The 27,081-nt window shown below is 46.6% G+C and overlaps 1 protein-coding gene across 4 annotated transcripts in view; it reads left to right on the forward strand.

Moving 5' to 3' along the window:
- Positions 1-27,081, forward strand: part of RNL (RNAligase) — a 121,346-nt gene that overhangs the window by 68,050 nt on the left and 26,215 nt on the right. For 2 of the 4 annotated variants that reach the window (XM_086776323.1, XM_086776313.1), the window contains 6 exons: positions 9,058-9,131; positions 9,212-9,352; positions 9,558-9,709; positions 25,680-25,711; positions 26,145-26,311; positions 26,458-26,537. In XM_086776323.1, the coding sequence (XP_086632449.1) occupies positions 9,058-9,131; positions 9,212-9,352; positions 9,558-9,709; positions 25,680-25,711; positions 26,145-26,311; positions 26,458-26,537 (646 nt within the window). The remainder of the gene's footprint in view (positions 1-9,057; positions 9,132-9,211; positions 9,353-9,557; positions 9,710-25,679; positions 25,712-26,144; positions 26,312-26,457; positions 26,538-27,081) is intronic. The other 2 variants (XM_086776327.1, XM_086776319.1) reach the window with 1 other exon arrangement.

Raw genomic sequence — 27,081 nt, forward strand, 5'->3', positions numbered from 1 at the left:
GCCGGCGAGATCAGTCCGTCGCTTGATTCACTGTGATCCGGTAGAGATGACCATTGCTGCCTCCCCGGTGAGGGCTCTTCCGCTAGAGTCTCCAGGTGCGGCCCCCAGGATCCTAGGACAGTATGAGGACTACAGTTTCTTCCGGTGTCTACCGATGGAAGGGACTGACATTTTTGAGGAGACAGTAGCCCTTGTTCAAGTATGTGTATTTCTATCAGTGAGCAGCTGTTGTCGGCAATGACTGGCTCAGGAGTCATTCTCTCGGGGCGGGCACAGTGGATTACCATTACTATTGGAGAGGATAGTGTTGGCTTCCTCAACATCTATGCTTTGAATGCTGCTGCAGGTAGAGCCCTCTTTTGGAGCTCACTACGGTAGGCCCTCCCTTAGGATGACTTTTGGTGCTTGGGCGATGACTTTAACATGGTTGAGGCAACAAAGGACGGGCTTGGAGGTGGCACGACCACAGTTTCAGGAGCAGAGTACTGAGCCGGGGAGGAGATGATTCTTGCAGTTAGGGGACAGGACCCTTGGCATCTTCCAGAGTTTGGGCGTAGCCCTGGGAGCCTTTTCTTCTCGAGATCGGATAAGAGGAGCGCCGGCCCCAACTTCTCTAGACATGACAGGTTTTATGTTGATGAGTGGGCTTGCAGCCGAGGGGGTATGATTGGTATTTTGGCAGCTACTTCCTTTTCTGATCACGCTGGAGGCATGACAGGCATGTGAGCTTGAGGATTCCGGATAGCCTCATTCAGGACCCAGAGATGCAACAAGATAGAGTAGATATGGGCGAGACTGGATTCTCTTTTAGGCTCTGATGTGTACACATTGGATGAGGGCTTAGGGGAAATCAATAGTTTCTTGCAAGAGGCAGCCTAGAGCAGATTAGAGGGTTTCCAGGAGCAGGAGAGGAGTTTGAGGAGTCATCTAGCATCTTTACAGCGGCTTCAGGAGAGGTCCCTAGATAGCTAGTGGATCGAGAGTTTGCTTGCCGCCGCTCGCACGGAGATTAGATCCATAAAGGAGAGGAGGGTGGAGTACAAGTATCATGCTAGGGCCTCTTTCTGGACACAGGCAGGCGAGAGTCACAGGGCATTGCTTTGAGATAGCTGGACCCTGGTATTTGTAGGTTGCGTGGCCAGGATGGAGCTATTGTTTCAGATCCCCCCAGGTGAGAGCCATCGCCATGGACTTTTTTCGATCCCTCCTCACTGGTGCCCCAGCATCTTCACAGGTGGTGGATGCATGCGAGAGGGTCTCGCGGCATATGAGGGAGGTGGTTCCCCCTTCTCTTCGGTCATTTTTATTCACACCATTTACTGCTGAGGAGTTGGCAGAGGCATTGGCGACACTTTCCAGGGGAAAATGCCCAAGGGTGGACAGGCTTCCAGTTTCCTTCTTTCTTCACCATTGGGACCTCATGGAAGGTGGCCTTCGAGTTGCCTTAAATGAGAATATGATTACGGGTGCCATGCAAAAGAGGCTCTCAGAGAGCTTGATTCACTTGATTCCTAAGGCGAGTGGGGGCAGATTGGAGATCTGGCAGTGGAGACCCATCACTCTCCTTGGGACAGCCTATAAGATCTTGACCAAGGCCATCAGTAGGAGACTTCAGCCTTTTCTCCGAGACTTGATCCATGACACTCAGACTGGCTTTGTTCAAGATAGGAGCATCCTGGACAACATATTTACCTTCTGGGAGGCGACAGCTGCGGCCAGGATGTGGCAGCGGGACCTCATTGTGTTTCTCCTAGATTTTGGGAAAGCATATGATAGGGTGCATTGGAGCTTTCTGGAGGGCACGATGAGCCGGATGGGATTCCTCATGGAGTGGATTCATGGGGTTTCGGGACTTTACTCAGTCTCGCATAGCCAGCTCCTCATTTAGGGAGCTCGAGGTGACAGATTTTCCCTTTCCCACTCGTTCCAGTAGGGATGTCTATTGGCACCTTACCTCTTCCTTTTTGTCACCGAGGCCATGAGCAGTTTTCTCTCTGCCCAGGAGACCGAGCTCAAGGGATTGCCCCCTTTGTACAGAGGAGGAGTTGATTCAGAGTTCTCTGATGACACAGTAGCCTTCCTTTCAGGAGATGTTGGGAATCTCCAGAGATTCGCGGAGGCGATTGAGATTTTCTGCCGTGCATCAGGAGCATAGATCAACTGGCACAAGTCGTGTGGTTTTTGGGTAGGTTCAGCACACGCCCCGGCTTGGCGACAAGTTGAGGCTTTCCAGTGGATCCCGAGAGGCACTCCAGCTCGCTATCTCGGTTGCCAGGTTGGCATTGATATCTCTCCCGAGCAGTAGCTCACTCTGCTTATTCGGAAGAAGCTTTTATATTGGAGCTCGGCGAGGCTCTCCCTAGTAGGGAGAGTGGTGGTGGGCGAACCACCACCACTTGTAGCCACCATGTAGTACATCACTTCGTGTTGGGCCTTTTCTCGGGCATGCATTGGCCAGGTACAACGATTGATCCGAAACTCCTTATGGGCTGGAAGTGATGGGAGACCAACCAAGGCCAAGGTGGCATGGCGAGTGATCACTTAGCCACGTAGCAGAGGGGGGCTTGGCCTCATCGATCCTGTTATTCAGAGCCGTGCCCTATTGGGCAAGTTGATTGTCAAAGGACTCCTTCCCGGTGGTGAGCCTTGGAAGGATTTCTTATTGGCCTGAATTTTAGCCCGCACTCCGAGCCTTGGTGGCCCGTGGCCGCTGAGTACCCAATGGATTTTCATAGAGATGCGAGCCCGTGGTTTTAGCCCAGCTTTTGAGGATAGATTTTGAACCAGTTTACTTTGGGCTTGGGATTATCTTAGGACAACCCTCAAATAGATAGTTCTAGTTGCCTTAGAGGAGCGGCTCTGGCAGCCATTGGTCTGGAACCCCCTGATCTGTTTACCTAGTGGCCACATGTTAGGGGCCCGATCGCATGTATCTTGGGGAGCCTTTAGTACAGGACCAGCCAGGTCTCTTAGAGATTGGATTGCACACAAGCCGTTACCACTGGAGGAGCAGGAGCGAGGCCTACCAAGGATCCGGGGTCGAGATAGGCTCAGCATCGACATTGACTCAACTATCCCTCAAGAGTGGCTGATGCCTATTCTAGACCCGACCCCCCCAATGTGGTTAGGAGTGTTTGCTAGATACGATATCCTTGTGGCGGTCCACGGAGCAGGTGAGGACAGTGGTCTGCTCACTTTTTCTATTGGATCCGAAGGCAGACTAGAGAGATTAGAGCTGCCGTTGGAGGATTTCAGAGGTTGCACCTTGTAGAGGGTGAGGGTGATCGTTTTTTAGGCATGGGAATGGGAATAGCACATAGATCCAGCACCGGCCAAGGTGGCCAGGGAGAGACTATGGCGGCTATGGATTTGGGACTGCCGACCTCTCACGCGGTTACTCTGGATGCCCCCTTCTTTGCATATAAAGCGCGGCTAGGCTTCAGGATCCAGATGCCTGAGATGGATGGCACATCGACAACAGCAACACTTTGACAGTCACAGGGCCTATTAGAACACTTCCTTTCAGATTTCTTGAAGAGGCTTTGGGACAACTTTTGGCCTAGAAAGATAACACTCATTCTTTGGTTGTTGGCACACAGGAGTTTGGCGGTCAGTACTTGGCTGGTAGTTGGAGGTCGGTCAGCGGCTTGTCCGCGGTGTGGCCACCATCAGGAGTCTTAGCGACATTGCCTTTGGGATTGTCCGAAGGCTCAACAGATTTGGCAACGGATTCTCCGCATCTTCGCTATGGACAAGGCATTGACCCGGATCATCACTTGGGGCACTGTAGCTTGGGCCACAGAGGCTGGAGCGATCAGGGCTTATGAGGAGGATGGGGGAGGCATGTCTCTCACCATCCTATTGTAGTAGTACTAGTCACAGCCCCTCCCTCAGGTGACCGGCGGCTAGGCTCATGCCAGAGATGGGAGATTTACAGTAGCATCACAGCTTGGCACATTTGGCATGATAGATGCAACGAGGCCATTGAGGGTACCCACACTCTGCCAGCTGAGACCATCAGGAGCATATGGCTTGATATCATTCACACTCTCCGATTAGTGGGGGAAGTTACAGGGAGGTTCTGACTGCATGCGGAAGCGGCGGGAAGCGCCAAGTGTCCAGCAGACAAGTATTCGGGGGACAAAGGATCCACGTAACTGTCCAGCTGACAAAGTTACATCCACTTGCCATCTCCATCGACTACCCACTTCTTTTTTACTGGATCACCAGCGCTTTCCAGCAACTTATGTCCATGGTGCCACCAAATCAGCAATTACCGTGAAATAATTACACCTTACTCACTACCAAATGGAGCAGCTACCTTGGGATGACCACTTGTATAAACATGTAGCTTTGCGATTGCCAAAGAGACTTTTGGAATGAATATAAGTGTTCGCTCTCAGGTTTTGTACTCTCTCGAGTCCTCTTGTTGATTGTCTATCGCTTATGTCACTATCCAGTCTTGGGTGCACGATCAGCATAGTGTCTTGTCAAAGTTGTGTGAGTGCGTAGTGGAGTGGGCAGTGTAGCCGCAGGTCTCCCTAGCAGGGTCACCGTGAAACGCGTTTCACTTCCCCTGAAACGCGAAACACGAAACGTTGGTGAAACGTTTCATGCATGGAGTGAAATGTAGAACGTTTCAGGGCGGGCAGTTTTTTTCTTTTTCAAAAAGAGACTTCTATTAAGTATGAGAAAAATATACAAAAATCACATCTATAAGCCCATCTTCTCAACATTCAGAAATGGGCATTCAATTCAATGCCCAAATTTGGTGGTTTTGTCCAATTTGGGACAAAATCCTTTAATTGGTTGCCCAATTTGAGCAAATCTCAATTTGGATCCCCAAATTGGTTGCCCAATTCTTCCACCAATTCGAGGGTTTGGGCAAAACCCCTAAACTAAAGTTTAATTCCGGTTTGGGCAAAACCCCCAAATTGGTTGCCCAATTCTTCCACCAATTTGAGGGTTATGATTGATTGATTATTGATTCAGTTGATGTGTATACTTTCAACTCTTTTGGCACCATGCCCAACCTTCAAATTTTATGTATATAATCGTTTCGGTCCATCGTTTCACTGGCCACCTCCCAGTGGTGAAAGGTTTCATTCCAAAATGAATCGTTTCAGCAACGTTTCGTTTAGCGGTGACCTTGCTCCCTAGTCAATTCGGAACTCCTGGAGGCATATTGCCATAGAGTGAACCTGTGACAAATACTAGTCGCAAACCTAGTGTGCCGTGGAGCAAGGTGTGCTGCAGGTACGCTAAAATTTGCTGATCTTGTTGGGGAACTCTTCAAAATCAGTAGTTCGTTGTGAGTTCTAGAGTCTCCTGTCGCATGCCCAACACGTGCTCACAGGTTGGGTCATCAAGTCCACCAAAAAGCCCCTTGTTAGTTCGTTGAACGTCAACGGCCATGTGCACCGCTTCTAGTCAATGTGCAGAAGTAGAGGACTAGACAGGGAGGATGCCTATGTGGTGTTCTTACCTCCACCTTGCAGGGGTCAGCTGCCAATTGGTTCAGTTAGTTTCCAGTGAAACATTTTGCAACCTAGACAGTCCTACGTGACACCTTCTCTAGAACCTGTCGTCCAAGTAATTATGAGGAGCAAGTGTTGTGCATGAACAAGCTGCTCCGAGCTCATGACACGGGAGACCGTCCTGGCGGCCTGCTTGCCCACCCATCCAGGTGACTTCATGCTCTATCAGTGGGTGAACCAGGCTCTTCCTCCAACCACTCAACTAAAGATCCAAGAGAGCATTAGGCCAGACGCCACCTTGCCGGAGTTTCAAGAAATCACCCCTCAACTCAAAAATGCACGCCTCTTGTTTGAAGGTGACGGCAATGGAGGGGCTAGCACTAAGGGGTCTTCCACCATTGCCAATGATATAGTGACCAAGCTGAAAATGGAATTCCAAGCCCTCGAGATCCAGACGGCCCACAATGAAGAAGATCATCTCAAGCGTGAGCTAGAAGCTCTTACGCTCGAAAAAGCTCAGTAAGAAGAAGGTAGTCTTGCCCACCTCAGGAAGGAGATAGAAAAACTCAAGGCTCAACAGGAAGCCAAAAGCACAGTTTGGTGTCCCATCTGTCAAGCCGTCGGCGACACCCCACAGGATTGTCTGAGAAGGAGATACTGCAAATTCTATGAGAAAGGCGTTCACGAGGACAAACACTATTAATACCTGAAGGGGTTCCACTAGTAACACTAACAACAATAGTCGTTCCCAACAACAAGCATAGCTCTCAATCACTTGGCAGGCCCCTACACTTCTATCTACCACCAACCAATCCGGGCTCCCACATTCACCCAACAAGCTCCTCTCTCACCATCAACTCTTCCACCTCTCATCCCAATCTTCCAATTGCCACCCTAGTGGCAACCCCCATAGCTCGCACACCTTGTCTCCACCCCGAACACGGCCAGTCCTATGTTATAGATGTGGTGAGTACGTTCACTACCAAGGAAAATTCCCCCTCCTTGAAGGACCTTGCGGCTATTGCACGGGCTCTAAGGATCCCTATATACCTCTGACTGCCCCATGCAGAGAGTAGCACTTTTGCCTATCCATCCATGGACTTCACTTTCCCAACTGAACACCTTGTCTCAGAGGGAGGAGAAGCACAACCCTTGTCCCCACATCAAGTCCCAACTTCAGGTCCCAATCACCCTCCCTTTTAGGAGTCCCGGGACACCCCCCCCCCCCCCCCTTCTTTCCCCAACATGCTCGCAAAGTTTGGTCACCATCGGACGATATTTGGCATATCAAGTAGCGCTCAGTGTGCAATTTTCAAGTCTCTTAGTGTCCGGGAGGCCATGGAAAATCTCGCTTTTCACCATGCCATCATACCCAAACATCGTCTAATAGTGACCAAACTTTGCAAGCACCCACTCCAAGCGCCGATGATCAACCCCACACCTGCACAATGATCACTTGTGCCCAAAAGAAGGCTCTAGGAACCACTTCAACTAAGGAAAAGCTTGCAGACACATCCCCTCTTCCCCACAATCTACTGGACCATGCATTCTTACAAGCCTACAAAGGTCTTATGACCACCACAAGAGACTGCCATACCTCCTAGCTCACCATCTGTACCGTTCTACCCCAAAGCTATCAACACCCCTTCTTCAAGAATGCTGACTAAATGTGCCCCTTCATGATCTACTTCACTTGAGCTCCGAGGTCTGCCATCAACTTGCAGCACTAATCACTCAATGGGAAGGACAGTGTCCATCAGCTCCTCTTAGTGGTGGGCGATTGAGGGCACGAGACATCACCACATGCATGGGGATAGGCTCAACCATTGACACTCTCATCAACTACCAAAGTCCCCAGCTGACAGTCCACATTAATGGCACGTCACTTTTTGTGCAATCATCATAGACAACCGGTTTGGTGTCAGCTTGATCCCTGAGTTCACCTTACACGCCATTGGCCTTCAGCTCACCCAGCCCTGCAAATTTCATGTACAGATGGCAGATGAGCATGAGTTTGGTCGAGGGAGTACCAGTGAAGATGGATGGTGCCCAATTTGTTATTTACTTTGTGGTCATCCGCCTTCCACAGGTGAAGGCATCATGCCTTACAAAGAAGATGCCGAATTGCTCGACTGGCTCCAAGAAGGAGGCACCCTGGCTTGACACATGGTGGAGATCACTCCACTACCCCCTCTGATTTTGTAAGCAGACACGGAGGCAGAAACAATTGAGGCCATTGAATTGGGAGAACCCATTACTGATCGAAGGCGTGGCAAGCATCCACCCAGGGTCACCTCCACCTCACCAATTGAGATTCCGCCGGCCAAGGTGCCATCCCATCCACCCAAACCTTCAACCAACAGTCTCTCCCCCATTCCTCTTGAAGAGCTCCCTCCCCCATGGCAACATGACCAGTATGGTGACTTCCCCATAGACGGCCAGCCCATGATGTCACCATGCTCAACCAACCTTCCCACAAAGGTGAGCTTCCTAACTCTCTGCCCTCTCAAGATCCGGTGAAGGAATTCAATCTCGGCATGGCATAGGAGCCTTGGTCAATCTTACAAGCCTCCTGGTTGTGGGACTACCCCGACTTCCTTGAACAAGCCTCTAACTTCTTCCACTCCTACACAGACGTCTTTTCTTGGACCTACAAAGATCTAGAAGGTGTGCCAATAGACATTGGCATGCACACGATTCCCGTACTATGCACACCATTCCCATACAAGGCAGTGCACGGCCTGTTCTTGGGTGTGCATACAAGGTGAATCCCAAGTATGCTGAAGTAGTGAAGCTGGAGCTGAAAAAAATGGAGGCTGGCGACATCATCTCGCCAATCGAGCACTCCGACCGGCTGTCCCCCATGGTCATCATGCCCAAGAAGAAGTCCAACAAAATTCAGGTATGTGTAGATTTCCGCTCTCTTAACAAAGTGATTGTAAAAAGAATTCGCCCTCCCATCAGAGACTCAATGCGGAATATCTATCACTCTACGAAGGACTAAGGACAAACTCGCCTAGGTATGTAATGCCAAATGGGGTCACCGCCTCTATCTGTGCGAAGGAAATGGCCAGGCCTCCAAAGTCTCAGAAAGAGGGTGGGTGCGGCTACAATCATCAAGGGCAGTCAAGGGAAGGTCGCTATCCCCACAGCCGATACGCCCATCCTAGAATTCTCCATCTTAATTGACCCTTGAACACTTGTCTGTTGAACACTTTTCAGGGCAGGTGAGAATTCTCCATCTTAATCCTTGCAATAGGGGCAGGAGTTCGAAATCAGAAAATCTCATGTTCCATCACGGAGGACCAGGAGGGTTGCTTCCGCAATGGTTTGCATTTCTGCTTCCATCACAAGAGGAAAACAAACAACAGCAGAGTATTGTGAGGTCTAATGACTCTTCGTCTTCCCAATAATTCACGAATTGGCAGTGTTTTCTTTTACTTGCAAAAATATTATTGATGTTTTGGACAGCTTTGAGGTGCATTTATGGAGGCAATTGATCATTTTTTCCCAACTCCATGACTGGATTGGCAGCATGTTTCTTTGTGCTGAAGTAGCTTCGTTTACACTTTGTTTCCAGTAGAATCAGATCATGTACAGCTAGGGCAAAGTCTACGTGAGATATGTGCCGAACACAAGGCCAGCAAGGAGCAGGTAATTGGGGCACTGTTTGTCCATAATTGCTTATTGAATTTTAAATTTGCAAAGTTCAATACTGTTTTTGTGTTTGACAGCAAGTGGATGCTCTGCTTCGAAGTGCTGGACCACATATGTGCTCAGACTGGTCAGATTGGACATCCAATGAAAGCCATGCTTCATTGTTCAACAAGTTCTTAAAGGCGGCACCTGTCGATCATATGACCACAAAATTGCAGGCAAATAATACATAGTTACCTTTGTTTTCTGGTCTTTTTCAATGTGAATTTAGGAGAAGAAATTCTTATTCAAATGATTTAGGTGCCCGTCTTGTACTTAAGCTGGTGCATTCTACTTTTTGTGAATGCCAGAGTTCTTGGTTGGCATTGAAATTTCTAGTTGACAGAGCCATTGACTCTTGCACCCATGATGGCATGACTGCAGGAGATGATTCAAGTCCTACGAGAACGTAAGATGCAAGTTCGTTTCCCTTGTCGTTTAAAGGGATTTGATACGAAAGAGCAAAGAACTCATATTAAGTTGACGATCCATGTGCTCAAAGACGATGTCTTTCGCAGATATCAGAAGGAAATGAGGTAACTTTTGACAGCTTGTTGCTAGCAAGTTTGCATATAATTATTGCCAAGGTTCAGTTGCCTGAGAAAATCCCCTCTGTTTTTCAATTTGGCATATCCTGGTGGTAGCTATTGTTTTTGTTTTTCGAGCGGGGGTCAGCAGCGGCCGGAGCCGTCCCTGGACTCGAATAGAGAAACGCTTTTGTCATTAACTTCACCCAAAGCAGTTTCGTTACTCCCTAAGGCATAGCCCTGGGAGACCCAGTTGCCTGGGCATGACAGCCACCATTATTGTGGCTTTAAATGAGTAGAAGAAATCTTGGTTCGAATGTAGTGTGGTCTGCTGAAGAACTGCCTTACCCATGATTGGGCCTCTCAGCCCAATCATTGGGATACGGATCCATTAATTATGGCCATCGTATGACCAACCACATCGGTCTTGTAGTTTTGTGGGTCTTTTGAGGCCCCTGGTTAATGAATGGGAGTCACTATATTCTGTGAAGTCCTTTATGGTCTTTGGCTCTACCATTTTTGAGCCTTTTCATGACTTTGAGCATTAACTGGGTGGTGAAGATGGTGGGGTGAGGGATATAATGGCATGGCTGAACTAAGGAGGCTTTTTTGCGAGTGTGGGATGGAGACACAAAGAAAGAAAATCGTTTCAGTATTTTGCAAAAGACCACAAGGGTCTATGACACACAGGAATACACTGGCATAGGATGAGAGAAATGAAATGTTATATTAACGTCTTCAAAAGGCCAAAGTGACCTATGAGACCAAAGTTACAACCATGTGACATCTGATACACTATCTGAAAAAGAAAAGAAAGGACTGAAGGTAAGTATCTAGAGAGAGAGAGAGAGAGAGAGAGAGAGAGAGAGAGAGAGAGAGAGAAGAGAGGAGAAGAGTATCTAGAGAGAGAGAGAGAGAGAGAGAGAGAGAAGAGAAGAGAAGAGAAGAGAAGAGAACTTTTTAATGTCGTAGGAAACTATCCCAAGAGAGAGAACGAAAGATATATTAAGCATCTATTATAACAATAATGTCCATGGCATACCTCACAAAGCAAAGCTATCTCATTGGGGTGATACAAAACTGTCCATGGGATATCATCTTGGAATACTAGGAACATGGAACATGAGAGGAGCATCAGCCCCCAATAGATGGTATACCACTCCAAAATATCAAGCATGGGGCTAATTTGTATGGCTGAGAGGTCTCCCTCAGCTACGTCACGTGGAAACGTAGCTCGATGGATCGTGATGTCTTGGGGACCAAGGGCGTCGGGCATGCTCGAATGTGGAGGCCCGGTCCGAGGTAACTCCTCTCAAGCGAGGTGGGTGGGTCCACGAGATCCATTGTATGGGCATCTCCTCCTCCTGGGTCCGCAAGAAGCTGGTGATGGTTGGCTGACGAGGGGGGGTTAGGGTGGCTAGGGCCGAAGCTCTCTCAAGAAAGTGTGCCTGTGTTTGCGGAGCTCAAGTAGGAAGAGCCCTAGGCAACGCTGGTCCAGGAAGTCAATGATGCTGGAGAGTGGACCCAATCCCTCATGGAACAGACAGTGAAACCTCACAGATCTCATGGTAATGCTCCTCTATCTCAACCTCTGTGTGGCATAATCGGCATATCCTCTCCTCCGTAGGTCTCCGTATGAGCTTCCTGGCTCTGAAGACGTGGTTGTTGTACCTATCTCCACTCTTTGGCGGTAGGATGAAACCCGTATCTGGCCAATCGCAATCTGCATGGCATGGGAAATGTGAACACTGAGGTAGCCCAGCTGCTGGATGAATCCATTATTAGTGAGTGCGAGGAAGTGATCTCTGTAGAAGTTCATCTTCGTTGTGAGCTCTGAAGGTGTGATCCATGTGCAGTGGGTGGAGACGTTGAGAAGTCCTCATGAGAGAGCTAGAGAGAAGGGGAGTCCAAACTATACTAAAGGGGTGGGAGGTGGTCTACAAAGGAGCAGTAAATCCTCTGATGTGCTCTACCCTCCTCGATGATGGCACGGAGGGTGAAGATGTGGTCAAGGGTAGAGTAGCTCCTCCGAGAGCCTGCCTGTCCTGAAACTGTACATCCCTGTCTCTCTGCAAATGAACTGAGCTCCGCCTCTAGCACCGATCTACAAAGTTTGGCCAATCATGATCGTCTTGTAATTATTAGGATCAAGTGGATCTGTGGCTTTGAGGATGAGGGTGATGGTGTTAGCGGACCAAGAGGTTGGAAATCCTTCACAAAGGGCTCTATTGAACATGTAGGCCAGTAGGGGCGCCAAGGTATCATCGTCGTGTGAGATGTACTCGGCATGAGAGAGAAAGAAAGAAATATATATATATGTATATATATGTGTATGTATGTATGTATATGTATATATATACATACATATACATATACATATATATAAAGACTGAATGGGCCTATGAGACCAAAGTGATACAATAATGTCCATGGTATATCTCATCATGGAATAGAAAATAAAAATAAAACTGGGGCGGCGGCATCGAGCACGTTGGAATGCGGAGGCTTGGTCCGAGGGAACTCCCTTCAGGTGAGGTGGGTGCGGAGCAGCCCAAGGTGGGTCCACAGGATCAATTGTATGTGTCCTCCACCTCTTGGGTTTGGAAGAAGTTGGTGATGGTTGGCTGGCGAGGGAGGAGTTGGAGTGGCTGGGGCAGAAACTCTCTAAAGAAAGTGTCCCTGTATATGTAGAGCTCGAGCAGAAAGAGCCCTAGGCAAGGCTTGTTTGGGAAGTCAATGATTCTAGAGAGGGGGCTAAATCCCTCATGGAACAAACAGTGAAACCTCCCATAGATCTCATAGTATACTAGGCAACGACATAGGTAATGCTCCTCTGCCTCAACCTGTGTGTGGCATAATCGGCAGATCCTCTCCTCCTTGGGTCTCCGTATGAGCTCCCTGGCTTTGAAGAGGCACTCAGCTCTTCTGCCCCACTCTGAGGTGGCGTGTTGAAACCTGTATTTGGCCAATCGCAATCCGCATTGCATGGTACATGTAAACATTGAGGCAGTCGGCTGTTGGATGAATCCATCCTTGGTGAGCGTGAGGAAGTGATCTCTATAAAAGAGCATCTTCGGTGGAAGCTCCGAAGGTGTGATCCATGTGGAGTGGGCGTAGAGGGTGAGAAGATCTAACCGGAAAATCTGGTTGGTGTCCTCATGAGAGAGCTGGAGAAAAGGGGGGTTCCAAACTGTATTGAAGATAAATCATGATGACTCCCAAGAGTCATGACAATCACACAATGTCCCACGGTCCACCAAATCCAAAAAAAAGTACATAGATAAATGACTCAAGGCTCATCCTGTTGCCCATCATCCTCATCATCCTCTCCATCATGCTCATCCTCACTCTCACTACTAGTACCACGGGTTGAGTCCTCCTCAAATGCCTTATCCTCATGATCTGCTGGTGTTGCACTGGTACTAGCAAGTGCCTCGGATCGTGTACCATGAGATGTAGGTGTAATCTCCTCATACAGCATGGAATAGATATCTCTGTCCTCCTGAGGGATGTCGGGGATCCCCTTGCACTTTGTGATATCAATCTTGTCAGGATTGACTTGGCAAGGCTCGATGGGGTTCCGTTTCTGCTCTATCAATCGCAAGTTGCAATAATAGAACACAAGCCTCTCCAATTGTGCAGTTGAGAGCTTATTTCTCTTCTTGGTGTGGAAAAGTGCCCATGTACTTCAGTTTCTCTCACAAGGTCTTGAACTACAGTCTTGTGAGAGAACTCTCATGGCAATGCGTCTCTGCAAATAAAAATCAACACCATTCATCATTGAATAGAAGTATAAGACTGTCAATATTCTTAGATAAGTTATACTTAGTAACTTGTTACTTACCAAATCTGGAGTACCAATGCCATATTTCTCCCACCAAGACCATTCATCATTGAATAGAAGTATAAGACTGTCAATATTCTCAGATAAGTTATACTTAGTAACTTGTTACTTACCAAATCTGGAGTGCCAATGCCATATTTCTCTCACCAAGACACAGGCTCCAACAGTGTGTCCCTCAGTTGTGCTGTTGGCCGTCCAATCATATGGCTATTGTTTCGATATATGAGAAGCTCATCCTCCAGCTTCCTCATAAGTTGCACATCACCACCCACTAGCCTGGAAATGTAAGAGCTCCATCCTGCCTCTAGCTCTCCACTCAAGTACTGCTCCTCACTTCTCCAAAGAGGATGCAAAATGTGTGCAACTACGTGGATTGGCCTATGAAACCAATCCCAGCGTTGGTTCCATATCTCTCTAATATCTTTTTTTTCTCTGCATATGAGTTCAAAGTTGTAAGTGGAAAAACAAAAAGTAAGCAATGAGCATATACTTCAATCTTCTAAGTTCTATGATCTATCTAACTTCAAGAGAAAGAATAAGAGTGATACCTCTCAGGAGACAATAATGTACAAGCATCGAGGGCTTCTCCAGTCTTGTCCATGAACTCATAGAGGAGCCCAGTGGTACTCCCCTCCATGTCCGTGAGTCAAAGGATACTATACATAGGATTGAGTGTCTTGACAAGTGCCTGCACATCATTCCACCAAGTGTCCCTCATGACCATACAAGCAAATGAAACTGACTTTGGTGCATCTTTGTCATCCCATGTTGCCCACTCACGATATACCACTGTGCGCATTAGGCCATGGTGCACCCTCACGAGCCTCTCCACCACAATGAACATGTAGGCAAAGCGGGTTTTGGATAGCTTCAAGAGCTCTAGATCAGAATTGGCTCTATACATGCTCCGCACTTTAGGCCTTTTGGTGACAAAGTTCACCATACTAGAGGCTACAGAAAAAATGTTCCTCACCCAATCCAGCTTTCCCACATCTTCTATCATCAAATCAAGGCTATGTGCAGCACAAGGTGTACATACAATCTTGGGAAACTCTTCTTCAAGCATCCTTCCCATGGAAACACAATTTGACCCATTGTCTGTTATCACCTGCACAATGTTGTCTGGGCCAATCTCCTGTATAGCCTAGCATATATGCTTGAAGATGAACTCCCCTGTCACCTTTGTCCCCGTCCACAGAGGCATCAATGGCATGAATAAACATAGTACCTTTGCATGAGGAGACCAGAATGTTATAAACACTCCTCTTCTTCACATCTGACCAGCCATCACACATCAAAGTACACCCATACTTTACCCAAGTAGCCTTAAGAGGCTCCATCTCAGTCTCAACTACTAGCTTCTCTCTCCGAAGCTCTGTTAGTACATAAGGCCTCATATGAGGACCATCCCACTCACAACCTATGCGTGAGATTGCTGTAATTGTTGTCCTCCATCGAGGTGTCCGCAAAATATTGAAGGACAATGCACACTGCACAAAAAGCTTGGTTATCTCCCTTGTTACCTCCTTCATGGCAGCCTTTTGAAACCCTGCCTTCACATGCCCTTTCTTCAACAAAGGTAAAGCTGTCCTCTTTGCTCGAGGTTGTGAACTAGAGCTACCCCCAACAGTAAAAGTCCCATGATACTGACTTTGCATGTCACCTACTGTAGAATTTTGCTCTTCCACAGTCATGGCAGCCTCTCTTAAATGCTCAAGATCCACGATCTCCTCAACAGGAAGGCCTACTTCCTTAGCCTTCCAAGCCTTAAGGCTTTCATAAATGTGCCTTGGTACGACCTTACAAGGTCCCACCCCATGGCCCTTTGTATGTGTGAAGTGTGCCTTCAACTGTGTAATGCTGCCAGGATGGACTTCTGCACAAAAATTGCACCTCCATTTTCCCGAGCTTGAGCCTACATACTTGCTCTCCCATGTGACATTGCTCCACAAGGGATCTTGTGCACGAGGCATCTTGCAAAGTTGCAAGCAGCAAGAGAAATACCCTGTAACCTGTTGCCTGCATAGGTTGTGATAAAATCCCCATTTTAGTTATGGGAAAAAAAGCCTGATATAGGCTGCAGGCAGTAGGCTAGAGCAGCCTGTATTATGTATAGTTAATAGCATACTGTATGGAAACATAAAACACAATAGTATAGATTCTAGAAACATAAAACACCTAGGTAGCTAGGCTTACCTTGAGACTTGGCACTGGGCAGTAGGCTTGGAGTTTGGACAACAGTCGTGACTCGTGAAGGTGGGTGGTGGACAGGTCACACTGCACAGGCTACAGCACTCGGTCAGGTGAAGGTGAATACACAACAGTCGGCCACAACACTGCAACAGTTGACCACAGGCTCCTCAACAGCCGGCCACGAATGGACAGGACACAGGCAGACGGGAGTCGCCAATCAGTCATGAACAACACTCGTCGGGACTCGGCCAGCAGTTGTGAACAGAGTGGACATGTCATAGCAGTCGGGAGTCGCCAAGCAATCGACTGACGGGTCACTGGTGGAGTCGTGGACAGCTTTAGTCGGCGCAGGCAGCGGCAGCAGCTCGAAAGTCGAAACGTGTGCGGCTGTGTGAAAGTAGACGAAGTACACGGTAGGGTGAAAAGATGTGATACGACCTTTTTTTAGATAGATAAAAACGCGTTTCAAATTATGAAACTTTTGTGAACGTTTCAGTCCGTTTCAAATGGACTGAAAACGAGTTTCGCTGATACTATGGTTGTATATCCCTATGTCACTCTGGCATGTGCTGTGGAACCACGGTGAAGCATGGGCCCTTCAAAGTGACACCAAGATAGACATAGGATGAGACAATCTCCACAGGATCCCCTCTGTATGTGAAGCTTAATCTGGATGCGGAGGGGCAGGAGCCATTACCAAGGTTAATAGTGAGTTCCCGTTGAGTGCAAAAATCCTAAAAGGCATCTAGATGTCTCTGAAGCCCCTCAGCTGATCTGAAAGGAGGACTACGTCATCTGCATAAAGTAGTAGGGGGATTAATATGCCTGCCAGTGTGGGACCAGCCCACCTAATTTGTCTATGAAGCTTGAGATCTCGTCAATGTAGAGGCCAAAAAGAGGGGTGATAGAGTGTCACCGAAGCATCAAAATACATGTTGCTAATAAACTCAATAGGCGCAAACCCCTTTTAAAAAAAGGTTTATTTTTAAAAGTTTTTTTAAAAAATGGCATAGCGCTGTTGACTTGGTGATGGTGACGTGGCATTGAAGTTTGACATGTGGTTGGAAAGCAACACAAGGTCACCTTACAAGCTTGGAATGATGCGACTAGCTTTTGAAAAGCAAAAGATTAAAAGCTTTTTAAAAACTTAAAAGAGAAGAACTTTTATCATTAAAAAGATGCTTTTTGGACTCTAAGTGAGTTTTAAAGCGCTTTTCTTGAGTGATTTTGAACGCTGATAGCTCAAGTGGTGAAGGTGTTTGCTAATATAACTCGGAAGAGGGGGGGGGGGGGGAGGGGGGGCTCTGCACAAGTCTTCTCTCTCTACTCTCTCTTTTGTTTATTTTCAGATTTTCTCAAGGTTTTGTGCGTGAATTGTTGTTTTCTTGAATATAAGCTAAGTATCTGTGCCGCAACCCTTACACAGGCTTGTTTCATATAGGGGCAGCCCTATTTCACCCCAATTGAACTGGAAATCTCATGCGATGTACCTTGTGGGGTTCTCACTTGTCCGATGACGGATTTATAGAGGAGGATGATGCACCAAACCATGTCAGATAGGACTCTTATGTCCTGTAGACGTTGTAGGAGGCAGGCTTGGGGCACAGTATCAAAGGCTTTGTAGAAATTCACAAAGCAGCAATAAATTATTTGATGTCGTGCTCTACCCTCCTCGATGATGGAACAAAGGGTGAAGATGTGGTCAAGGGTAGAGTAGCTCCTCCGAAAGCATGCCTATCTTGAGGCTCTGCATCCCTCTCTCTCTACGAACTGAGCTCCGCCTCTAGCACCAATCCATAGAGTTTGAGGATGGTGATGATGGTGTTGGCAGACCAATCATGGTGGTCCTATAATCATTAGGAACAAGTGGATCCGCAGCTTTGAGGATGGGGATGATGGTGTTGGCAGACCAAGAGGGTGGAAATCCTTCGCAAAGGGCTCTGTTGAACATGTAGACTGTTAGGGGCAACAGGGTATCATCGGCATGTGAGATGTAGTTGTCGGCAGTGAGTCCCTCATGATCTTGGGTCCGCCCATTATTACGTAGTCTAGAGATGGCCTTGAGGAACATGCCCTTTGTGAAGAAGGTGGAGGTGGCGGTGGCGGGCGGGGATCTACGAGACCAAAAAATAGGAATATCACAATGAATCTATGAGATTACTGAATTATGGAAACAGGAAAAGAAACCTTTCTATGCCTTGATAACATGTGAATACAATATAGATATATAGATAAAGGAAGGAAGGAAGAAAGAGAGAAAGATATATTAACTTCTACAAAAGATCGGAAGGGCCCATGAGATGCAAGAATAGTACAATGATACCTTGGGTATAGAGTGCTGCCATGGAAAAACTCAAAAAGAAGATCAAAACTGAAACATTGCTCTGTAAGCCTCTTGATGACAGATGTGGCTATGGTGAGGCTATGTCATGCTGTCGGAGAATCTCATGGATCTGTCTCTCTATTTTGGAGATCCTTGGTACTCTAGGTCGGGGGCGCCTGCCACGTAAGATGGAGCAGGTTTGCTCACTCAAGACTCCTCTTGGACGCGAATATGGCCCCTGTGTATGGTTGGTATGAGTTGATGTCGATGCGACGGTGTCAGCATGGGGTGCTGATGTGGACGCTTGTGCCATGAAGAAATCAATGAAGGATCTCTAGCAACGTCTTGTCTGGGCTGGCCTTGTCTCTTAGCATGTCCTCTCAATACTTTGTGCCTATGTCATTTGAGCTCCATGATCTATCAGGTACATCTCAAGACATCTCTGATCCTCATACAGCTTACACCTATGCTAGTGGCCCGAACCGCTCTCGAATGTTAAAGTTCATGGTAGAGCTGCACATCTTGGGTGAAAGCTATGGTGGATAAAAGAAGTACATGGCTATAGCATTGGGCAGAGAGAGAATGAGGGGGGAGAGGGAAAGTACATGGCTATAGCATTGGAGAGAGAGAGAACGAGGGACAGAGAGAGAAAGTACAAATGCACTAGAGTAGAGATTCACATGATTGAATGATGTGATAGTTTGCTTGATTGATTCAATGAAGTACAAGTATCTTTATAGGTTACAAAGGCTAGCCTTGTGACATCATTGCTTATGTCAAAGCACACAAATATGTAGATATTATTGATACGCCTCTAAGACACTCAAACATTACCATAGTTTCATAAGAGTGGGTTCACACACAAGTAAGACCTTGATTCCCAACAAAACCCCCTCAAGGGATTACCTCATGTTATGTCAAGGATAAATCTAGGCTGATGGTTTCTCATTCCAGTTTTCCTAGTCAAGGATAAATCACATGGCTCTAGTTTCACAGGCCAATTATGGGATCCCATGGGTAAGGACAAACAAGGATCAGGTCACACACACACACACACACACACACACAATTGACTAACAACACACAACTCAATAGAAAACAACACATATCTTGGACTTTAAAAAGCCCAATCATCATAACAATAGTTTGCTTTCACTATGGGAAGCTCTGTCTCCTCAATGATATTTGCATCTATCATTTTGTGAAAGGAGTTCTTTTCATTGTGGTTGTTTTTCCCACAATGTTTGCACGGCTTCTTTGAATAGCAGTCCTTTGCATGAACAAGTGGGAAGCCATGACTTGCTATAGGATTGTATCCAATGTCAATGTCTAATCGCGTACATGTACAGAAGAGGTGAGGTCAAAGCTTCAGGACAAAGCTATGAAATGTATATTCATTGGTGTGAGTGAGGAGAGCACAGCCTTCCAACCATATAATCCGATGCAAAAGAAGCTATATATAAGCCGAGATGTGAGGTTTGATGAAGGACTAGCATGGTATGCAAGACCGGTTGACAAACTAGTTGCAAGATCAAGCTGTGATGAAAGCATGCATGCACGAAGAGGATGTGATTGATGTCATACAGCCGTACAGAGATGTATAACATGATGCAAATGGTCTATTGATATGTACAAACTTGGGAGAGTCCATGATTTTGATGGTATAGAAAAACAAGCAAGGCAAACCTGAAAAAATGCTCCAAAACAGGGCAGCTTTGACAGTTTTCAGGGCATTTTTTGGACGGAAGTTTCTACATGCTCCGGAACCTGAATGGAGCCAAACGAAATCCGCTGGGGCAACTTAATATGATGGTCTGCCAGCCCATAAGGTTCAGTCTATGAGATCAGCCCCTCAGAATCCACAATGATCAGTCAAAGTGCAGCAGAAATCAGTGCTAGCTTCAAACAGGGCATATCTTTGCATATGTATACACCGCATGTTGAGACACCTCAAGATGATGATGTACATGTGTTTTAGGGATCCAATGAATTCCAAAACATGGCTGTGAGGTCCATTTACGCACAGCCATCATCAATTTTGAATGTTGCACATGGAAGGATGAGAGGATCACTGGTATCACCCTAAAGAGAGAGCGATGTACATAGACTAGAGGTGTTTTTCCCATCGAAGAGTGGTATGAATGGGATGCAAACACATAATAGAGGATATGGAAAGTGTAGAGATGCCTAAGGATGTAAGTTCACCAAGGAGGTCAGCATACTTGAGGAGTACACGGATCAAGTATTCTGTAGAGCAGCTTACATATGGGCATTGTGTTGATCATCACTACATGTATATGGCAAAGGTGAATGAATGCGTCGAAGCAAGATACTTTGAAGATGCAAACAAGACTAAGGAGTGGCAAATAGCTATGAAGATAACTCTACCTACTCTGTACACAGCCCTTTTACGTGCTTTGCGTGCTTCCAATCACTTCTTCCATGCCAATTTCCTTTGTTCAAGCTGTGTAATGGTGTGAGATCTTCCCCAAGGTAGACCTTGGGAGTGAGCCCTTTGAGTTTCCTTCGCTGTTGCAGGAAGGCCTTCCGTGTTTGGGCATCTTTGAACTCTAAGAGGAGTGGCCTCTCTCTAGTCAGATTTTTTCCAACCCTCCAAACATTTGTGAATGGTGTCCCTCTATCCCCATCATGCCAAAAAGTTTTAGTCCACCTCTTTGGGAGAGGCCCCCATTGGAAATCTTGTGACTCTTACATTTATGTCCTTGGACTGCCTTCTTTTCTCTTCCTCAAATGTTGCCATCATAATCTTGTTTGTCTTTGGCTGGTCAATGCTTCTTTGTGACCTCCACCCAATTGGATTCCAGCCTTTCCTGAAGTTGAGCTTGCTCTTTCTTCATGACTGATTTAGTGGCAGCTACCTCTTCCTTGGTGGCTGTTACTTCTTGCTGGATTTGTTGTGTTTCTGCTGTCATTGTTTTCTTGACATCCTCTAGCTCCCTTCGTAACTTCTCATTGGCTTCTCTTAGCTGAGAAATCTCCATTGCTAGGGCTTCTTGTGCTGGTATTTCCTTTCCTCCCTAAGGAAGTTTATGTCTTCATGCATTCCTCTTTGAAGTGTTCCATTTCTTGGCACATTTGGGCATGTAATTCTCTCCCGACCACCCAGTCCTGCATTTCCTCCTTCCACAAAGTGCCTTGTCTCTTGAGGTCTACTAGCTGTTTCTCATGCTAGTTTAGGAGTTTGTCCATGTTCATTTTCTGGTCAGCCAGGCAGCTCTTCAAGCTCGTGTGCACCTTGTATAGCTCGTACATCTGTTCCTTCAAGCCCTTTTGACAAAGAGGGGAGAAAGACGAGGGAAAAAGAAGAAAATCCAAGAACCAAGATCAAAAAATTCAAGAAACCAAGAACCTTGAAAAACAAGAAGGGGGAGAGAGAGAGAGAGAGAAAGAAAGAAAGATATATTAAGCGTCTACTAAAGACCCAATGGGCCTATGAGACCAGAGTGATACAATAATGTCCATGGCATATCTCATCATGGAATGGAAAATAAAACAGAAAGAAAACATAAACATAGCTATCTCACTTGGGTGATACAAAACTGTCCATAGAACCCTAAAAAGCAGAAAAAGAGACCCTAAATTGCAGTAAAACCCTAAATTCTAGGTAGAAACCCTAAAACCCAGGGACACCATGGTTCAGGAACCCTCAAGTGCAAAGTGAAACCCTAAACTGCAGGACAAACCGTAAAATGCAAGTAGAAACCCTAAAACACAGGGAAGCCATGATGCTGAAACCCTAAAATGCAGGAAAAACGCTGAAACGCAGCTTCAAGCTCATGAGAGAGAGAGAGATAGAGAGAAATGAAATGAAAAGAGAACAACTAAATGAGACTAAAAAGTACAATAAACTGATTGTCCTACAGTTATAAGAACAGAACTACTGTAAGACTTCGAGATGATACTGAGTAGAAAATACTGGAAAATACTAAAAAAATGTATATCAGGTAGATCCATGTATGTTGATCAGTTGAAGTGGCACCCTCTCCTTAGATCAAGTATCTCCGCCATGGGGCTGTCTAGAATGGAGAGGTCGTAGAAGCGAGGTAGGCGCCTCCGATGCCGAGCAATAATGGCTCTGATCTAGCGATGGTGAGGATGCCGTGGTCGGGATCTTGGTGGGCGTGGCCGACGAGCACGACATAAGATAATTGCTCTATCAGTGGTGACTCCCTGGGAGCGTGGTCGGTGCCCTGATGGCCCAATGGAGGAGGTATCAGGAGGTGTGTGGGCTGGGTTTTTGGTGCTGGTGTCGAAGAAATCTGTCAGGGTCCTCTGTCTAGGTACATCAATGCTCGGCCTCCTGTCTGCCAAGAGGGTCTCTCTGTGTCTCCTGAGCTCAAGTAGAAACAATCCCAGGCATCTCTAATCCTCAAACTCCATGACCCTGCGTAATGGTCCAAAACCCTCTCGGAAGAGGCAGTGATATCTCCCTCGGATCTCATAATAGACTGTACATTGGCAAATGTAGTGTTCCTCTGTCTCTTCCTCCTAGTAGCATAGCTGACAAATGCGGTCATCCAAGATCTGATGCACATATCGCCTTGTCTCAATCCGTAGCTGGTGTGATGAGGTCCAGATCTGTCCCCAAGGGCGTATGACACGGAAGAAAGTTATATTAACGTCTATGGAAGACCCCAAGGGCCTATGACACCAAAAGTAATACAATGGTACCACGGATATATTGAGCCATTGAAAACTGAAAGAAAAACTAAAATGAAAATGGGAGCGTGTCATGTCGGCGGAGAACCTTACGAATCTTTCTCTGTGTGGTGGAGGGTCCTGATGATCTGGGTCGGGGACATCTGGCTCGTAGAATGGATTGAGCTCTCTCGCTAAGAACTCTGGGACGTGGAGCTGGAGCGTGGGTATGGGTGGTGGGTTCTGATGTCGTAGTAGTGAAACTTTTGTGGGTAGTGGATTCCGATGTGGATGTGCGTACCACAAAGAAATCTGTGATGGCTCTCTCTGACATGTCCTGTCAGAGCTGGGGCTGTCTCTCAGCATGCTGTCTCAACACTACATCCCAGTGTCATGTCCAAGCACCTTTCATCCTCAAACTATATCAATGCCTCTCAGAAGAGGCAGTGGAATCTCCCCCGTATCTCGTAGTAAGCTAGGCAACATAACATATAATGGGCCTCATCCTCTATTGCTCTTGTGGTGCATACTGTGCATGTCCTCTCCTCATGTGGGATATGCTCAGCTTTGCCAGTCTCTACTCTGAGGCGGTGGGAGGATACCCTGAGCTGGCTGATCGTGATACGCATAGCATGTGACGTGTGTATCTGTATGTATCCCGGGATCTCAAAGAATCCAACCTCGGAGAGTCTCAAGAAGTGATCTCTGTAGAACTCACACTTCGTACCAATCTCTGACAGAGACACCCATGTCTAGTGTATGTGTAGCCCGAGTAGATCTATCTGGATGATCTGGTTGATCTCCTGTCGTGAGAGATCAATGTAGGGGGAATCTAGGCTATACTGAAACGGGGGGAGACGGTCCATCGGTATTCCATGTGCATGAAACCAGTCGACTACCTCAGAGTACCATGCATGTGTCAGTAATGGTGGTGGCTATGTCGCTAAGGAGGAGGGCAGTCCAGCTTGTCTCAATCGCTCGCTCTCCCTCTCGCAGTATAATTGCATAGAGGACTCTAGTGCTAGTTGTAGTAGGCGATCTTTGTCAAGCGTGAGATTAAACGTTTACTATTTCTGCCTTGAATGCCTCTAGGTCCTTCTGCAGTTCCTCCTTCCACAAGGCACCTTGATTCTTGAGGTTTGCTAGCAATTTGTCATGGTGGTTAAGGATTCTGTCCATGTTCTTTTTCTGGTCAGCAAGGGAGCTCTTCAAGCTCGTGTCCACCTTGTTCATCTTGTCCAACATCTATTCCTTCAAGCCCATTTTACAGAGAGGGGAGCAAGGTAGAGGATGGAAAATGGACAAAATCCAAGAACCAAGATCAAGAAAATCAAGAAAACCAAGAACCTCAATCAAGAAAACAGGAAGATAAAGGAGGGAGAGAGAGAAAGAGAGGAAGTTGTATTAACGTCTACAAAAGGCCAAAATGACCTTTGAGACCAAAAGGTTACATCATGTCCATGAAATACATAATCATGGGTACTAAAAATAAAAATCAAGAAAAGTAATAAGAGCTGAAATGTCAGATCTGATCCCAAAACCTTAAGTGTCCAGCTCTCATATCACCCTAAAATATCATGCATAGGACATTGCAACATGGCACCCAATGTAGTAAAGCTGGGCGGGCGAGAGAAAGTCCTGTGGTGGTGCGAGATGATGGCTTTGATCCTCCTGTAGTAATGCGGGCATGGGCGGGGAGCACGAGGTCAAGGACGCCGGGCTCTGAATAGCTCAATGGCTCTGTCTAGTGTCACTCCTCTTGGCCGAGCTCCTACATGTCAGGTGTAGTGGGTGAATCTGTCCTCATCACTTTGGTCTTGAAGAAGTCGGTGGAGAGCTTTCTGTGCTAGTCCTCTGAACGGGTACTGCTGGTCTAGGCCGCAAAAGGGACTCCCTGTGTCTGCAAAGCTCTAGGAGAGAAAGTCCCAAGCATCTCTGGTCTGGGAAAGCCATGATCCTGGAAAGTGGTCCAAATCCATCTTAGAAGAGGAAGTGGAACCTCCCCCTAATCTCATAGTATACTGGGCATCTGCATACATAGTGCCCCTCTTCTCAGCCTCTGTGTGACAAAGCTGACATATCCTTTCCTCTGGTGCAGCTACCCTTGGCCCATATTTGGCTGTCTCCACTCTCAACTAATGGGGTGTGGTGCAGATCTGTCCAATCACACATCGCACCCCAAATGACAGATGTGTGTCCATGTAGTGTGGGCGTGTGATGAAGACGTCCTCTGTCAAGCGAAGAAAATGGTCTCTATAAAAGGCCATCTTCGTCCCAAGGGGCTGGACGGGTGGGTGCCAAGTCCTTTGAGTGTCCAGTCTCACGATGTCCTTCCTAATGATCCTGTTCAGCTCTATGCGGCTAAGAGCAAAGGAGGGCGCCTCTATGCTATATTGGAACGGAGGGAGTGCCTCCATTTGCATGCCATGCATACCAAACCTACTGCTCACCTGGGCATGCCAACACTACGTGTCTCCGTCTAGTGCCAGTTGTCTCAAGGACTCTAGGGCGAACCTAGGGTATCTATCTGGTTGGAGCTCCCATAATCTGTGCGAGTATGTCAGTGTTTGGAAAATAGCCGAGAGAGAGAGAGAGAGAGAGAGAGAGAGAGAGAGAGAGAGAGAGAGAGGGGGGGGGGGGGGGGAAGCTGAACCAAAAAAGCAAAAAAACGAAACCCTAAATTGTAGTGAAACCCTAAAATGAGGTTAGAAACCCTAAAACGCAGGGCAGACATGGTTAGGACCCTGAAGTGCAGGCAAAATCCCTAAACACATGTAGAAACCATAAAATACAGGGCAGCCATGACGCTGAAACCCTAAAATGCAGGAAAAGCCCTAAAACGAGCTGATGGGGGGGGGGGGGGGGGGGAGAGAGAGAGAGAGAGAGAGAGAGAGAGATTTACATCATGCCTTCAAAAATTTAAAGGACTCTCTTTTCTTTTCTTTATGGGATTTTGGCAGGATGAATCCAGGGCTGTGGCCTTTGTATAGAGGTAAGTTGTTTTGTGGAAGATTTAGGCTTTCTTATGCAATGGTCTTACTATCATCAATAAGAAGATTGGGTTGTTACACAAGAGTCAACAACAAGTTAAAAATTTTGTGCTTTGTTTCATTTTTTTACTAAGATTATAAATATTTTAAGTATTTGGGATCAGGATGTGATTCCCTTGCCTGGATGTTTTGAGAGTTTAAAAACATGAATGGAATGGTGGGTTTGTGCATGTGAGTGAGAGTTGGTGCGTGTCCTCTCAAAATGACTCGTTGAAGCCCATGCTTGCTTGTATGATTGGGTTAGGCTAAGACCTATAGGAGACCCTGGCTTTTGAGTGTAAAGTGACTTGTTAGTGACTTTGGGTTGCGGCCAATGTAAACAGGACCTAAGTATATGGATTTGGAGCAGTGATTGCTTGCTACATGTCTCTGCAGGTTTTTTTGTTGATGTTTTTTTGCTCGATGGTGGTCAGAAACATACCTCTATAACATCATTGTCAGACAATTTTCAAAATAGTTTGCATGTAAGCATGGGACAGACTGATGTGCTAGCTGACGAGTCAGAGAACTTGATGCTGAAGTTGAAATTTTTACCTTACAAGGTAATAAAATGCAAAATGACTTCTTGTATGGTGAACATATGTATTTCGTCCTCATTGATGCTAGTAAGATTGGTTGTGTTTTTTGCCAAATGTGTATTGAGCTTCTATCATGGGTCATGAGAGTTGGTTGCTTGACTGTTTTCCAGATTCGGACGTTTTTAATACGCAATGGCCTTTCCATACTATTCCACAGCGGTCTTCAAGCATACAGAAAGTATTATCTGAGGTTGTGGATCTTTGCCATTTCTGGGGTGGATTGAAGTATTGTTAGCATGGGGAATGCTTGATTTGAACTCTTGTTTTGGTTCAACATCAAATAATTAAATCTGTCCAGAAAAGCACCCTTATACTTTCATGTAGACACTACATTCAGAACTAAGATGGTGCCTGCCATGTAGCTATGGCAGTGTTATAGCTGCATGATAGTAGATTCCATACTCATACTTAACCCCCTTTAACAGCCACATACTACTCTAGGCTTCTTTAATCTCTTTTAATCTCCATGGTTAACTTTAAACAAACCTCTAATCTGCATACTAAATTCACAAATGAAACGTCACAATACAAAAGTAGTTATCCACATAGGAGGGTTAGGGGAGCCCTGGGATTAGGAGAAAGCAGGCTAATACGGCAGCTAAGGTTATTATTAATAAATCCATGTGTACTGGCTATTTATAGCAGGATTAGCGGTGCAGGCTAGCTCACTTGTGTTGTGTGTTTAGGAGATCCGTGGGTTGTAACAGGCCCTGGTTAGGAATACCCTCCCGAGG

This window comes from Cibotium barometz, chromosome 3, assembly GCF_041138505.1.
Source record: "Cibotium barometz isolate CiBa-2024 chromosome 3, ASM4113850v1, whole genome shotgun sequence".
Taxonomy (NCBI): Eukaryota; Viridiplantae; Streptophyta; class Polypodiopsida; order Cyatheales; family Cibotiaceae; genus Cibotium; species Cibotium barometz.